Consider the following 19171-nt stretch of genomic DNA (forward strand, 5'->3'; position numbering starts at 1 on the left):
ACCCAACAACCAAAACACACACAGACACTTCTAACCTTCTACACCCAAAAACCAAAACACACACAGACACTTCTAACCTTCTACACCCAACAACCAAAACACACACAGACACTTCTAACCTTCTACACCCAACAACCAAAACACACACACAGACACTTCTAACCTTCTAAACCCAACAACCAAAACACACACAGACACTTCTAACCTTCTACACCCAACAACCAACACACACACAGACACTTCTAACCTTCTACACCCAACAACCAACACACACACAGACACTTCTAACCTTCTAAACCCAACAACCAAAACACACACAGACACTTCTAACAACCATAAACACACACACCCAACAACCACAAAACACACACAGACACACACTAACCTTCTATCAGCCAACCAAAACACACACACAGACATTTTTCACTTCACAACAACAAACACACACACACAGACATGTGTATAACTATTTTATATAAAAGTTAAGAATTTTGTAGTCAGGTAAATATGAAACGTGTGACAAAATTTAGATAATGTTATAAATAAATCTAATCACTTTCAATCTTTAGTAAACAAAGGATATAAGACAATCTTGGTAAGCATCTGAATAATGTGTAATTATATCTAATCAGTCCTGCTTATACGGAATACAGATACTCAAAATTCGTGTCTCATTCTGATAACAACATGCAAGCACCACAGAAGTGATGATATATTTTGGTATTGATGCATTGTAAAATATGAATGCCAGAATTGGCAAATTGACATTTGTCTTCTGTAAAATGACATTGTATGTTAGATCCTATACACACCAGTTTTCATCTTACACTTAACTTAATGTACATCAAGGATTTCTTAGGTAAACACAATGTATCAATAACAAATTTGTATCTATTTATAACTATCTTCTAACAAGGCAAAAAATTAAATGCAAAACCTGTAGGAAAAAAACAATAACAAGCATTAATTACCGTTTTGACACATACTATAAACGCCACACTATCGTAACTACTTAAAACCTACCTCAGATTCATTCAATGACACTTCCTGCCACAGGTGCATTGTGGGTAAAGTGTTAGGGCTGGGAGAGGAAGCCCATACCTTCTTGATGTGTACTTTCTACAAGAATAAGATCACCATGCCACAGGTATATACACAAGCAAGAACTGAGTACATGTAGAACAGAGCAAAGCAAAACTAATAGGTTACAGATAACAGTGGACAAGTCAAATGGAAAACTTTGGCTCCTATCTATCACCATAGCCATATCACTTACTATAGTGTCTTTCTTATCTGGCCCCACTTGCATAAAACATCTCAACTTGAGATTTCCTCAAGTCGAAATTTTCGTCAGCTAATATCTCCTTGAAAATATCTTGTATGAAAATTCCTCAAGGAATTTCAGGACATCCTAGCCGATGCCTTCCTCCTGTTCCTTGAGAAAATTTTATACAAGCCGTTTTTGAGGATATATCAGCTGAGGAAAATCTCGACTTGAGGAAATCTCAAGTTGAGATGTTTTATACAAGTGGGGCCTGGTGTATAACATCACCAAAGTCAGTTGTGTGTAAACAGAAATGTAAACAAAGAGATTATCTCCCTTTATGAAAATGATAAACAAAACCATTGAACAAATTTGAGCTGAGATTCCTGGGCATTTTAAATGCCAAAAAATTTACAGATACCAGGTACATCAAATGCCAACATGCTTCATGGATTTGTCCTTATCCTGTTGGCATTCACATGTACATGAATGCCAACTGAAAAAAGTTCAAATCTCAACTTATAAAAAATAGTTGGCAACCAATTTCCAGGAAGATAAGTCAGATCTGCTATTAAGTGGAACCTTCGTTTTCCATTTCACTTGATACAAAAAGGGGAAGATAACAGTACAGAAAAACTAATACCTACAGTATATATAGGTATCTAAATCAAAACTCATTTATAGAAAATTACCTCAAAATAAATATACTAAAATGTTAAATATAAACTATGGTCTGCTACAAGGTAAACCTGACCATTTTCTACTAGTAGCAGGCTCCCTAATTCTGTCTATATAGTCAGCTATCTACTGTACTAATGGGACTTTGTCACCAAATCCAGTGACAATGAAGGAATAGTATCAATTTATTATATACTCAGATAATTTAAAATTACTATGTCATTATCTTTCACTGCATTCACTGACATATGAATTCCATAAGATATGCCTCAGCCAATCAGATTCCGGAGCATCAGCCTGTATTTACTCACTGTATTATTTTGTAAAGACATTGGTTAATGAAAAAAGGCATTTGTAAAGATTTCAACACATTTGATTCTTGTGACCTTTGGTAGCCGTTCAGCCACCCATGATACAGGCCCAATGTCAGCACTCCAGGCCTTTTAGCAATTGAGTAGGAGTTATTTAAGATTTTAACACATTTGACCCCTGTTGCCTTGAAAGTGAGTCAAGGTCATTAATTTTAACAAACTTGGTAGCCCTTCATTCCAGCATGGCACAGGCCCAATATAAGAACTCTGGACGATTCTGTTATAGTGAGGAAAGTGAAAGGGTTGCTTTAAAGTGTCACGAAAAAAGAAATTGTGACATTGATGATAGTTAGCCAGTGTCAATACATGCATACCATCAAAATTGTCATCCTATAATAATGATTCTTACTTCCCAGTAGGAAATAAAAAATGTAATGCTCAGAAATGCAATTTTTCTATAAAAATTAAAGTTACGTTGACCTCCTCAGAAAGAAAGAAATGTGAGACCCACTTAGGTAAATAAAGCACCAAAGATGCTGCAAAACCATGCAGCATTTGATTCTACCGTATCTGGGTGTTGAGAAGAAGATATTTAAAATGAAAGCCAATTTGACTCCTTTTTGCCCTGCCCATCATCCCCTGGAGGTAAGCCAGGATCAATATGAGCTTACCATCAAGCTGTCAGCCTTCTCTCATAATTATATCCAAATTTAAAGTATTTCCAATTGAAATTAAACAAATTATGCTCAAAAATCTATTTTTCCAATATAAACTATAGTAAAGTTGACCCCCTCACCACAGGAAAATGTTAGACCCTGGGGCCATGAAATTCACAATTTTGATCAAGCACCTTAAGGTGCTTCCATTCATAAAGAACATTTTATTCTACCATATCTGAGTAATGAGAAGAAGATTTTTTAAATTAGTGTTAATTTGACTATTTGGTCCCGCCCCTTAGGTCCCTGTGGGGTAGATACCTAAACTTCACTGTTTTGGTTCATTTTAGGCCAGACTGATAGACTGGAAACTAGTGGGCCATTTAGACTGAAGGGTTGACAGACTGGTAGGTCAACAGATAGACTGATAGACTGGCAGACTGATAGGCCAATTAGACAGAAGGACTGACAAACTGGAGGGCCAATTAGACTGATGGAATGGCAGGCTGGTGGGCCAATGCAACTGATGGAATCGCAAGCTGGTGGGCCAATTAGACTGATGGAATGGCAGGCAGGTGGGCCAATGCGACTGATGGAATGGCAGGCTGGTGGGCCAATGAGACTGAAGGAATGGCAGGCTGGTGGGCCAATGAGACTGAAGGAATGGCAGGCTGGTGGGCCAATGAGACTGAAGGAATGGCAGGCTGGTGGGCCAATTAGACTGATGGAATGGCAGGCAGGTGGGCCAATGCGACTGATGGAATGGCAGGCTGGTGGGCCAATGAGACTGAAGGAATGGCAGGCTGGTGGGCCAATGAGACTGAAGGAATGGCAGGCTGGTGGGCCAATGAAACTGAAGGACTGATAAATGCATAGATGGATGACAACAAACCATGGTTGATTGAACATAAGCCCAATGTTAAGTCCCTAGTGTACTAAAGGGAATTACAATTATCAAGAGGAAATTAAATGAGACAAAGACAACACAGTAGAGTTATTTTTGTATAGTCACCGTAAATTATGTGTTATCTAACACCTGTATACTTAATCAGGTTGACACAATCACCAGCTTGGTAGGAATTAAGACGCTAACAGGAAAACTGCTTTTGCAATATGACAATAAATCAGTCATGTCAGGTAAAACATTAAACACTTATAAGATACAGAGTAAGTTTCATTATCTGGATCTATAACTAGCGAAAAAAAAACAATGATTAAGCAGAAGTCATGCAGAACTGCTCTACAGCTTTGTGAAATGTTGACAATTTACTTGGTATTACCGTGAGACCTAACTAATGTTGACAATTAATGGAGTGAGAATTTATCAATGTTGACAATTACTGGCGTGAGAATTTATCAATGTTGACAATTACTGGAGTGAGAATTGATCAATGTTTGACAATTTACTATTGGAGTGAGAACTTATCAATGTTTGACAATTTACTATTGGATTGAGAATTTATCAATGTTGACAATTTACTATTGCAGTGAGAATTTATCAATGTTTGACAATTTACTATTGGAGTAAGAATTTATCAATGTTTGACAATTTACTATTGGAGTGAGAATTTATCAATGTTTGACAATTTACTATTGGATTGAGAATTTATCAATGTTGACAATTTACTATTGAAGTAAGAATTTATCAATGTTGACAATTTACTATTGGAGTGAGAATTTATCAATGTTGACAATTTACTATTGGAGTGAGGGTTATCATGCTTCTCATTTTGTACAAGGTTAGTATGGTAATGGAGAGGGTTAACTTTCACCGGTGCAAGTGAAGGCTGTTTCAGAACTAATTCTGAAGCTATACTGACCAAATGATCATTATTTTTAATAAAGTGACTCTTAATGTAGTTACAGAAGTATATTTCACAGATTTCTGGATTTGGGACATTGTAATTTATTCTTGTAGTAAGAATATGTTATCATTTGGTAGTTTATTATAGCATAAATGGTCCATTAACATTGTGTTTACATTGGTTGTTGGGGCAACATCATGTTGGTTTTTGGTGATCAACCTAACTGCAGTACTTAGCAAATTTAGTAAGTCTTTGTGTTCATCTGCTGGGTTTGATCAGTCAACAATGAATGTATATTTATTCATTACAATATATTTTCATTACTATGTATACTCCCAGTTCCATCCAGCCCCACTGTCTGGGGTGGCTGCTTGATAAATGAGGTATAAATATTGTATTAGCTAGAATCAAAAGTGGATTGAAATCATTTCAAAGGGTCTTTCAGAAGTGGTGTGTTTCTAGTATTAATATCTATTAAAAGTACGATGTAATAGTTTAAGCCCTGTGTTAAATTGGAACTAGGAATTTGTTGGTATTCTATTGGCAACTTGTGGTCCTGTCTAATACTTGTAGCTTCTGGCTGGCAATTTGGCATCTTTTGATTGTCAAATTGGCAATCCCAAAAGAAATAGATAGGGATCATGTGTAGTATGTGTCTTAAGCCTTCTGCCTGGCATTGGATTTGGTTGTTCAAGTTAAAGACTTTGTGCAGATCAATCTTTGTATGTAGACAGAGATTAGTTAAAAATCTGCACATAAGTAGTTGTTCAGCTTAAAGAGAAAAGCCTCTAAATATATATATATATATCTATATATATTATTTATAAAGTAGCTCTAGTTTGTCTGGTTAAAACTCAGGGTGATACATTGTGAGAGCTATAATTGGAATTGTTTTCGTATTGTTAGTCACTAAACCACTGCATCACAAGACTTACATGATTTTGTTCCTCTGGCAGTTGAGGCGAGTATCCTAGCAACAGCTCCACAGGGGGGGAGGGCTTATTATTCAGAGACTTAATGAAAGAAGGGCAATTAGAATTGTTTTTATTAGGGTAAGAATTAGTGTTTGGTCCTGTCTGGTCTTGTTTTGATGAATTGCTCGATATCTAAAATAACAGATAAGAAAACAAAAAAAAAAAAAAAAACCTGGCAAAGTCAACGACAAAATATCAAATATTTGTAAAAAAAGTCAAAAATTGTACAGATATTCAAAAGTAAATTAACCATAGCATGGCAGTTTAACGAATATGGGTGACTAGAAGTGATCAAAGAAAAGTTTACAAATAAGCATTCACAAGTGAACTATACAGGTGAACAGTCACACCAGTGACAACAGTGAACTATACAGGTGAACAGTCACACCAGTGACAACAGTGAACTATACAGGTGAACATACACACCAGTGACAACAGTGAACTGTACAGGTGAACAGTCACACCAGTGACAACAGTGAACTATACAGGTGAACAGTCACACCAGTGACAACAGTGAACTATACAGGTGAACAGTCACACCTGTGACAACAGTGAACTATACAGGTGAACAGTCATACCTGTGACAACAGTGAACTATACAGGTGAACAGTCACACCAGTGACAACAGTGAACTGTACAGATGGACAGTCACACCAGTGACAACAGTGAGCTGTACAGGTGAACATTCACACCAGTGACAACAGTGAACTATACAGGTGAACAGTCACACCAGTGACAACAGTGAACTGTACAGGTGAACAGTCACACCAGTGACAACAGTGAACTATACAGGTGAACAGTCACACCAGTGACAACAGTGAACTATACAGGTGAACAGTCACACCTGTGACAACAGTGAACTATACAGGTGAACAATCACACCTGTGACAACAGTGAACTGTACAGGTTGACAGTCACACCAGTGACAACAGTGAGCTGTACAAGTGAACAGTCACACCAGTGGCAACAGTGAACTATACAGGTGAACAGTCACATCAGTGACAACAGTGAGCTGTACAAGTGAACAATCACACCAGTGACAGCAGTGAACTATGCAGGTGAACAGTCACACCAGTGGCAACAGTGAACTATACAGGTGAACAGTCACACCAGTGGCAACAGTGAACTATACAGGTGAATAGTCACATCAGTGACAACAGTGAACTATACAGATGGACAGTCACACCAGCGACAACAGTGAACTATACAGATGAACAGACAATTTGATGAGTGCACTACGTGAACATTGACACACAAAAATGGGGATCTTGAAAACAGATAAAATTACAAGTAGATAATAAGATTAAAACAAATTATTTCCAAGTAATATACCAATGTTGGAATACAGGCAAGTTTTACACAGAAATAATGGATTTCTTCATTCAAAGTAATAGTGGTCTTTAACCTATGACTTTAAAATATGGAAAACATTTGTAAGCAAGCAATCCATCGGCAAGATTGGAGTAAATATTCTAGTCGTCTATAATGTATAATCCAAACTCTGTCTACAGAATGTCAGAGCATCCCAGGCAAGCATTTTCTGTAAGTAAGCATTGTGTAAAGTTTGAGAGGAAAGATGACAACAGATCAGAGGTATGGTATAGGGAGGAGAAGTACAGAAGGAGTGACTGACTGTAGGATCAGAAACGTTCACTTACATCACTGCTGTTATCAGGTCCAATAAATCCATTAGATGAGGGATCTTTCTTTGCAGGAGACGTTGGTGTCCACACTTTCTTTAGCGCTGTCCTAGAGACAGGACTCTGGTCATCGGAATGTGACTTGTTCAACTCTAACGGCTTCACTTTCTTATCTAAACTAACATCACTATGAACAGAAATAACACCAGGATTGTGAGACAGAAGCAATGATGTAATATCTACAATATATACATTCTGTACTACCTACATTATATACACTGTGTACTTCCTACATTATATACACTGTGTACTACCTACATTATATACACTGTGTACTACCTACATTATATACACTGTGTACTACCTACATTATATACACTGTGTACTACCTACATTATATACACTGTGTACTACCTACATTATATACACTGTGTACTACCTATATTATATACACTGCGTATATACATTATATACTGTGTACTACCTACATTATATACACTGTGTACTACCTACATTATATACACTGTGTACTACCTACATTATATACACTGTGTACTACCTACATTATATACAATGTGTACTACCTACATTATATACACTGTGTACTACCTACATTATATACACTGTATACTATACACTGTGTACTACCTACATTATATACACTGTGTACTACCTACATTATATACACTGTGTACTACCTACATTATATACACTGTGTACATTATATACCTACATTATATACACTGTGTACTACCTACATTATATACACTGTGTACTACCTACATTATATACACTGTGTACTACCTACATTATATACACTGTATACTACCTACATTATATACACTGTGTACTACCTACATTATATACACTGTGTACTACCTACATTATATACACTGTGTACTACCTACATTATATACACTGTATACTACCTACATTATATACACTACCTACATTCTATACACTGTGTACTACCTACATTATATACACTGTGTACTACCTACATTATATACACTGTGTACTACCTACATTATATACACTGTGTACTACCTACATTATATACACTGTGTACTACCTACATTATATACACTGTGTATACTACATATATACACTACATTATATACACTACCTACATTCTATACACTGTGTACTACCTACATTATATACACTGTGTACTACCTACATTATATACACTGTGTACTACCTACATTATATACACTGTGTACTACCTACATTATATACACTGTGTACTACCTACATTATATACACTGTGTACTACCTACATTATATACACTGTGTACTACCTACATTATATACACTGTGTACTACCTACATTATATACACTGTGTACTACCTACATTATATACACTGTATACTACCTACATTATATACACCGTGTACTACCTACATTATATACACTGTGTACTACCTACATTATATACACTACCTTTATTCTATACACTGTGTACTACCTACATTATATACACTGTGTACTACCTACATTATATACACTGTGTACTACCTACATTATATACACTGTATACTACACTGTGTACTACCTACATTATATACACTGTGTACTACCTACATTATATACACTGTGTACTACCTACATTATATACACTGTGTACTACCTACATTATATACACTGTGTACTACCTACATTATATACACTGTGTACTACCTACATTATATACACTGTGTACTACCTACATTATATACACTGTGTACTACCTACATTATATACACTGTGTACTACCTACATTATATACACTGTGTACTACCTACATTATATACACTGTATACTACACTGTGTAATACCTACATTATATACACTGTGTACTACCTACATTATATACACTGTGTACTACCTACATTATATACACTGTGTACTGTGTATACCTACATATACACTACACTGTATACTACCTACATTATATACACTGTGTACTACCTACATTATATACACTGTGTACTACCTACATTATATACACTGTGTACTACCTACATTATATACACTGTGTACTACCTACATTATATACACTGTGTACTACCTACATTATATACTGTACTACCTACATTATATACATGTGTACTATATACTGTGTACTACCTACTACCTACATTATATACACTGTTTACTACCTACATTATATACACTGTGTACTACCTACATTATATACACTGTGTACTACCTACATTATATACACTGTGTACTACCTACATTATATACAATGTGTACTACCTACATTATATACACTGTGTACTACCTACAATATATACACTGTGTACTACCTACATTATATACACTGTGTACTACCTACATTATATACACTGTGTACTACCTACATTATATACACTGTGTACTACACTGTGTACTACCTACATTATATACACTGTGTACTACCTACATTATATACACTGTGTACTACCTACATTATATACACTGTGTACTACCTACATTATATACACTGTGTACTACCTACATTATATACACTGTGTACTACCTACATTATATACAATGTGTACTACCTACATTATATACACTGTAGACTACCTACATTATATACACTACCTACTACCTACATTATATACACTGTGTACTACCTACATTATATACACTGTGTACTACCTATATTATATACACTGCGTACTACCTACATTTATATGTAATACATACATTATATACACTGTGTACTACCTACATTATATGCACTGTGTACTACCTACATTATATGCACTGTGTACTACCTACATTATATGCACTGTGTACTACCTACATTATATACACTGTGTACTACCTACATTATATACACTGTGTACTACCTACATTATATACACTGTGTACTACCTACATTATATACACTGTGTACTACCTACATTATATACACTGTGTACTACCTACATTATATACACTGTGTACTACCTACATTATATACACTGTATACTACCTACATTATATACACTGTGTACTACCTACATTATATACACTGTATACTACCTACTTTATATACACCGTATACTGATGACACACTGTGTAATACTTAGGGACTGTACTACCTACATGATAGGTATAATTTGGTAAATCTGTCACTACAACTGGGTCAAATTATCAATAAATCTAGGTCAAACTACAACGATGACTAGGTCAAGCAACCACAAACTATAACTGGGTCAAGTCATACCTTTAATTTTTATGTAATAATTCTTGACTGATGGTATTCTTGTTATTGTGAAGTACCTGTGCTTTAGCTATGGAAGGTATCTAATCTGATATCAGAAAGCACATTTCTGAAATACCATGTCAAGGGGCCACTATAACCAAACTCTTGTCACTATAACTGGGACCTATCACCACTATAACTGGGACCTATCACCACTATAACTGGGACCTATCACCACTATAACTGGGACCTATCACCACTATAACCAATATCTGTTGTCACTATAACTGGGACCTATCACCACTATAACTGGGACCTATCATCACTATAACTGAGACCTATCACCACTATAACTGGGACCTATCATCACTATAACTGAGACCTATCACCACTATAACTGAGACCTATCACCAATATAACTGGGACATATCATCACTATAACTGAGACCTATCATCACTATAACTGAGACCTATCACCACTATAACTGGGACCTATCATCACTATAACTGGGACCTATCACCACTATAACTGAGACCTATCACCACTATAACTGGGACCTATCATCACTATAACTGAGACCTATCATCACTATAACTGAGACCTATCACCACTATAACTGAGACCTATCACCACTATAACTGGGACCTATCATCACTATAACTGGGACCTATCACCACTATAACTGAGACCTATCATCACTATAACTGGGACATATCACCACTATAACTGAGACCTATCACCACTATAACTGGGACATATCACCACTATAACTGGGACCTATCATCACTATAACTGAGACCTATCACCACTATAACTGAGACCTATCACCACTATAACTGAGACCTATCACCAATATAACTGGGACCTATCACCACTATAACTGAGACCTATCACCACTATAACTGAGACCTATCACCAATATAACTGGGACATATCATCACTATAACTGAGACCTATCATCACTATAACTGAGACCTATCACCACTATAACTGAGACATATCACCACTACAACTGGGACCTATCATCACTATAACTGAGACCTATCACCACTATAACTGAGACCTATCACCACTATAACTGAGACCTATCACCAATATAACTGGGACATATCATCACTATAACTGAGACCTATCATCACTATAACTGAGACCTATCACCACTATAACTGAGACCTATCACCACTATAACTGGGACCTATCATCACTATGACTGGGACATATCACCACTATAACTGGGACCTATCATCACTATGACTGGGACATATCACCACTATAACTGAGACCTATCACCAATATAACTGGGACATATCATCACTATAACTGAGACCTATCATCACTATAACTGAGACCTATCACCACTATAACTGAGACATATCACCACTACAACTGGGACCTATCATCACTATAACTGAGACCTATCACCACTATAACTGAGACCTATCACCACTATAACTGAGACCTATCACCAATATAACTGGGACATATCATCACTATAACTGAGACCTATCATCACTATAACTGAGACCTATCACCACTATAACTGAGACATATCACCACTATAACTGGGACCTATCATCACTATGACTGGGACATATCACCACTATAACTGGGACCTATCATCACTATGACTGGGACATATCACCACTATAACTGGGACCTATCATCACTATAATTTAGATTGACCAAAAAAAACTCTAGTTTTCACATGGAAACTGATTTTCTATTTATAGTAACAGTGACCTTGACCTTTGATGCTGAAAAGCAATCCCATGCAAGCACTTTCAACTGTACTGTATGAAGTTTGAGCTTGATCAGTTCAGGGAAACTCAAGTTATCACACAGAAACAAAAGTGCTGATGAACCAACAAACCATGGACGGACAAACAGACAGGCAGACAGACACTGTGATTACTATAGGGCGCCCATACTTTCATGCAGGGCCCTGATTATAACTCCCTGAAACCTCACCTCAATGACACATAGTCCTCATTAGAACTGAGTCTTTTAATGTTCTTAAGTGAAGCTGGTTCTGTGCGTTGCTGCTGTATTTGACCTGTCTGCTTTCCCGTCTGACTAGGGGCTGTTGTTGGGAATGGTACAGGGCGATCAAGATGAGGAGGACTCAATGCTTTGTAGGTTGTTATTGTAGGCGTCTGGGCTAGCGAACCATCCTGAAAATATCAGCGACACAGAAAATGTACCTATACTAATGAAGGATTAGTGTTCAGGGTCACAATAAAAACGCACATCTACATACCTACAATATCAACAAGCAGGAGATTAAATAGGAAACAAACGTTTTATTTATTCCTACACTTACAATTACATCATAACGCTGTACAAAGAATCCAAAGACAACATTCTTTAAGGTGAATTTGTGAACAAAACTAGAAACGATCAGTTTTATTTATTCCTACACTTCAAAGATTTACAATTACATCATAACGCTGTACAAAGAATCCAAAGACAACATTCTTTAAAGTGAAGTTGTGAACAAAACTAGAAACGATCAGTACAGACAAATGTGTCAGCTCTATATAAAGTTGTGGGTTGTAAAGTTGTGACCTGATAACAGTACAAACACAGCTGTATAAAAAGTTGTGGGTTGTAAAGTTGTGACCTGATAACAGTACAAACAGCTGTATAAAAAGTTGTGGGTTATAAAGTTGTGACCTGATAACAGTACAAACACAGCTGTATACAAAGTTGTGGGTTGTAAAGTTGCGACCTGATAACAGTACAAACACAGCTGTATACAAAGTTGTGGGTTGTAAAGTTGTGACCTGATAACAGTACAAACAGCTGTATACAAAGTTGTGGGTTATAAAGTTGTGACCTGATAACAGTACAAACACAGCTGTATACAAGAGGCCTAACAGCCTTGACTGTCACTCAAGATAAACAATATTGAATATAAAGGTTAAAGGAGAGATATCAAATGTCATGAAACAGAAATTGTGACACTGAATAGAGTAAGGCAGTGTCAATACCTGCATACCATCAAAACTGTCATCTTATAGTAATGGGAAATAACCAATGTTCTGCTGAAAAATGCAATTTTTGTATGAAGATTACGACAAAGTTTAAAAATCTTCGGAAGAAATGTGAGACTTCATTTTTAAATAAAGTTTAAAAATCTTCTCCGGAAGAAATGTGAGACTTATTTTTACAATAAAGTTTAAAAATCTTCTCAGGAAGAAATGTGAGACCTATTTTTACAATAAAGTTTAAAAATCTTCTCCGGAAGAAATGTGAGACTTATTTTTACAATAAAGTTTAAAAATCTTCCTTCTCCGGAAGAAATGTGAGACTTATTTTTACAATAAAGTTTAAAAATCTTCTCCGGAAGAAATGTGAGACCTATTTTTACAATAAAGTTTAAAAATCTTCTCCGGAAGAAATGTGAGACTTATTTTTACAATAAAGTTTAAAAATCTTCCTTCTCCGGAAGAAATGTGAGACTTATTTTTACAATAAAGTTTAAAAATCTTCCTTCTCCGGAAGAAATGTGAGACCTATTTTTACAATAAAGTTTAAAAATCTTCCTTCTCAGGAAGAAATGCGAGACCTATCTTACAATAAAGTTTAAAAATCATGATGATAAAAAACAAGTGATTTTAGCACCCTAACCCTTTCAGCGCCATAGGTGACTAAAGTCGACATGCAGACAGGCCGCCGTAGGCGACTTTGGTTGACAATTTTTATATCTTTATTATATATATTTTTATAATGTTTGGCGCTGAGCTGTACATTGTGAGAGATATTTGGCGCCGAGCTGTACATTGTGAGAGATATTTGGCGCTGAAAGGGTTAAGCTCTGTACAGTAAATGTGTTAACGTAAAGTTGAAGAAGGTGACATTCATAATGGTGACATAAACATGCCACTGTTTGGTGGTCATTGTATCAGGAAACAAAACAAACACAATGTAATTGTAAATTAATGTTCATGTTTGCTTATTTTCTCATCAGATCAAAAAATTATCTTTTGTGTTATGAAATCATACCAGTATGCATACGAAAGACTCATTTTCAAGAAGTTTCAGCATCATGTCAGAAAACTTAGTCACCTTACATGGTGGTAGCCAATTACAAAAACAAATGCACCAGACTTCCCTAGACTTAACTGGATCTTACAGGTAAGTGGGTCAATCTATTGTCCAGGAGAGAGTAAAAAGTTAGCTAAAATACAGATGATGTATATATATCAGACTTGACCCTTGGGACATGAATCTATACCTCTTGACCTCACTTACCTGTGGCTTACCTGTGTTTTTTGTGATAGTTGTCAAAATGAAGTGATATTAAGCGACGCCCACATGAAAGTAATTGACATGATCAGGTGTTGGATTACAAAGAGTATATAGGGGGAAAATGGGTGTTTAAAGAAAATGTGATATTAACTGGAAATGTGATATTAACAGGAAATGTGATATTAACCCACATACCATTTGGTGGTTTCTACTGTACCTGTATGGTGCATTTACCTGTTTCTGAACAGCATTTGCCGATGTGCACTTTGGGGAGTTTGTTACACTACCATCCTGGGAACATGCAATGGTGACATCAAATGAAGAATTGGTGTAGGACATTTATTATCATATCTTTAAATAAAATTAGTAGAAAGAGAAAAAAAAATCACAATATCCATAGTTAGATTAATGGCTACTGAAAATAACAGTCTGTTGAGTCTGATGTATTTATAATTACTGATTAATGTCTCTGTTGAGTCTGATGTATTTATAATTACTGACTAATGTATCTGTTGAGTCTGATGTATTTATAATTACTGACTAATGTATCTGTTGAGTCAGATGTATTTATAATTACTGACTAATGTCTCGTTGAGTCAGATGTATTTATAATTACTGACTATTGTCTCTGTTGAGTCTGATGTATTTATAATTACTGACTAACGTATCTGTTGAGTCAGATGTATTTATAATTACTGACTAATGTCTCGTTGAGTCAGATGTATTTATAATTACTGACTATTGTCTCTGTTGAGTCAGATGTATTTATAATTACTGACTAATGTCTCGTTGAGTCAGATGTATTTATGATTACTGACTAATGTCTCTGTTGAGTCTGATGTATTTATAATTACTGACTAATGTCTCGTTGAGTCTGATGTATTTATAATTACTGACTAATGTCTCGTTGAGTCTGATGTATTTATAATTACTGACTATTGTCTCTGTTGAGTCTGATGTATTTATAATTACTGACTAACGTATCTGTTGAGTCAGATGTATTTATAATTACTGACTAACGTATCTGTTGAGTGTGATGTATTTATAATTACTGACTAACGTCTCTGTTGAGTCTGATGTATTTATAATTACTGACTAACGTATCTGTTGAGTCAGATGTATTTATAATTACTGACTAATGTATCTGTTGTGTCTGATGTATTTATAATTACTGACTAATGTCTTGTTGAGTCTGATGTATTTATAATTACTGACTAATATATCTGTTGTGTCTGATGTATTTATAATTACTGACTAATGTATCTGTTGAGTCTGATGTATTTATGATTACTGACTAATGTCTCTGTTGAGTCTGATGTATTTATAATTACTGACTAATGTCTCTGTTGAGTCTGATGTATTTATAATTACTGACTAATGTATCTGTTGAGTCTGATATATTTATAATTACTGACTAATGTCTCTGTTGAGTCTGATGTATTTATAATTACTGACTAATGTATCTGTTGAGTCTGATGTATTTATAATTACTGACTAATGTCTCTGTTGAGTCTGATGTATTTATAATTACTGACTAATGTCTCTACTGAGTCTGATGTATTTATGGTTACTGACTAATGTATCTGTTGAGTCTGATGTATTTATAATTACTGACTAATGTCTCTGTTGAGTCTGATGTATTTATGATTACTGACTAATGTCTCTGTTGAGTCTGATGTATTTATAATTACTGACTAAAGTCTCTGTTGAGTCTGATGTATTTATAATTACTGACTAATGTATCTGTTGAGTCTGATGTATTTATAATTAATGACTAATGTCTCTACTGAGTCTGATGTATTTATAATTACTGACTAATGTCTCTGTTGAGTCTGATGTATTTATAATTACTGACTAATGTCTCTACTGAGTCTGATGTATTTATAATTACTGACTAATGTCTCTGTTGAGTCTGATGTATTTATAATTACTGACTAATGCCTCTGTTGAGTCTGATGTATTTATAATTACTGACTAATGTCTCTGTCGAGTCTGATGTATTTATAATTACTGACTAATGTCTCTGTCGAGTCTGATGTATTTATAATTACTGACTAATGCCTCTGTTGAGTCTGATGTATTTATAATTACTGACTAATGTCTCTGTCGAGTCTGATGTATTTATAATTACTGACTAATGTCTCTGTCGAGTCTGATGTATTTATAATTACTGACTAATGTATCTGTTGAGTGTGATGTATTTATAATTACTGACTAATGTATCTGTTGAGTCTGATGTATTTATAATTACTGACTAATGTATCTGTTGAGTCTGATGTATTTATAATTACTGACTAACGTATCTGTTGAGTCTGATGTATTTATAATTACTGACTAATGTCTCTACTGAGTCTGATGTATTTATAATTACTGACTAATGTCTCTGTTGAGTCTGATGTATTTATAATTACTGACTAATGTATCTGTTGAGTCTGATGTATTACTAATGAATGTATCTGATATTTTTTATGTTTATATTTTCAAATCAAATAAAAATCCTGGAAATATAATTCATCGTCTGTTTAATGGATAGGAAGGTTAAGACATGCATGACTTTTAATCCCAAACATGAAACAACAGCTCTATTAGAATGAAACAATACAGAAGAGTTACATCTAAATATTTTGAGCTACTTACCTTGAACCGTTGGGTATAGTAAATCAAACCCTACATTAACATTTGGGGACTTCTACAAAAACCCTGGTACTTACAATAACCGTAACAAACTCATACACAACCCGTTCAGGACCCTACAATAATCCCTTATGGACCCCTACAATGTGTTAGATTCCCCAACAAAATATTACCAGGAGAGATATTAGTATTGGCTCTCGATTCTGTCCAGAAATCCACTCATCAGCCGACAATGATGGAATCATACTCGCTGTCGGAGGGAAAATGTCATCATGGAATTTATCCGACTGAAATGAAAACAGTTTTGTCAGTCTACAACATTGATGTGACATTGTTTGATAAATCAAAACTGTTCATCATAATTCTGTGCTTCTGTTGTAATACATTTCAAAGTATTTTTGAAATATGCGTATTGTGTTAAGTTGATAATCATATCATTATTCATTCTATCAAATCAAAGTTGTTGAAAAACTTCAAAAGTTGCTGACACCAAACTTTTACTGCTTGAAATGTTTTGTTGTGACTTAGCCATCGGACCGAAACTGACCTTCTGGGGGACTTAGCCAGCGGACCGATACAGACCTTCCGAGGGACTTAGCCAGCGGACTGATTCTGACCTTCCGAGGGACTTAGCCAGCGGACCGATACTGACCTTCCGGGGGACTTAGCCATCGGACCGAAACTGACCTTCCGGGGGACTTAGCCAGCGGACCGATACTGACCTTCCGAGGGACTTAGCCATCGGATCAAAACTGACCTTCCAGGGGACTTAGCCAGCGGACCGATACTGACCTTCCGAGGGACTTAGCCAGCGGACCGATACTGACCTTCCGGGGGACTTAGCCATCGGACCGAAACTGACCTTCCGGGGGACTTAGCCAGTGGACCGATACTGACCTTCCGAGGGACTTAGCCATCAGACCAAAACTGACCTTCCGGGGGACTTAGCCAGCAGACCGATACTGACCTTCCGAGGGACTTAGCCAGCTGACCGATACTGACCTTCCGAGGGACTTAGCCAGCGGACCGCTACTGACTTTCCGAGGGACTTAGCCAGCGGACTGATACAGACCTTCCGAGGGACTTAGCCATCGGACCGAAACTGACCTTCCGGGGGACTTAGCCAGCGGACTGATACAGACCTTCCGAGGGACTTAGCCATCGGACCGATACTGACCTTCTGAGGGACTTAGCCAGCGGACCGATACTGACCTTCCGCGGGACTTAGCCAGCGGACTGATACAGACCTTCCGAGGGACTTAGCCATCGGACCGAAACTGACCTTCCGGGGGACTTAGCCAGCGGACTGATACAGACCTTCCGAGGGACTTAGCCATCGGACCGAAACTGATCTTCCGGGGGACTTAGCCATCGGACCGAAACTGACCTTCCGGGGGACTTAGCCATCGGACCGATACTGACCTTCCGGGGGACTTAACCATCCGACCGAAACTGACCTTCCGGGGGACTTAACCATCGGACCGAAACTGACCTTCCGGGGGACTTAGCCATCGGACCGATACTGACCTTCCGGGGGACTTAACCATCCGACCGAATCTGACCTTCCGGGGGACTTAACCATCCGACCGAAACTGACCTTCCGAGGGACTTAGCCAGCGGACTGATACAGACCTTCCGAGGGACTTAGCCAGCGGACTGATATAGACCCTCCGAGGGACTTAGCCAGTGGACTGATTATGACCTTCCCAGGGATTTAGCCAGCAGACTGATTCTTACGTTCCGAGGGACTTAGCCATTTGACCGATACTGACCTTCCGAGGGACTTAGCCAGCGGG

At 36.7% G+C, this 19171-nt stretch overlaps 1 protein-coding gene across 1 annotated transcript in view; it reads right to left on the reverse strand.

Annotated features, from left to right (window-relative positions):
• Positions 1 to 548: 548 nt before the first annotated feature.
• The window catches only part of LOC132554849 (coronin-2B-like), a 48035-nt gene continuing 29412 nt past the window's right edge, over positions 549 to 19171 (reverse strand). Inside the window, exons 10-15 of the mRNA XM_060219172.1 lie at positions 17549 to 17662; positions 14976 to 15032; positions 12459 to 12661; positions 7347 to 7515; positions 1024 to 1119; positions 549 to 563 (exon numbers count right to left, since the gene is read on the reverse strand). Coding sequence (XP_060075155.1) covers positions 549 to 563; positions 1024 to 1119; positions 7347 to 7515; positions 12459 to 12661; positions 14976 to 15032; positions 17549 to 17662 — 654 coding nt within the window. The remainder of the gene's footprint in view (positions 564 to 1023; positions 1120 to 7346; positions 7516 to 12458; positions 12662 to 14975; positions 15033 to 17548; positions 17663 to 19171) is intronic.

This window comes from Ylistrum balloti, unplaced genomic scaffold (assembly GCF_031769215.1).
Source record: "Ylistrum balloti isolate Yb309-2 unplaced genomic scaffold, AGI_CSIRO_Ybal_v1 Utg370448, whole genome shotgun sequence".
NCBI classification, from domain to species: Eukaryota; Metazoa; Mollusca; class Bivalvia; order Pectinida; family Pectinidae; genus Ylistrum; species Ylistrum balloti.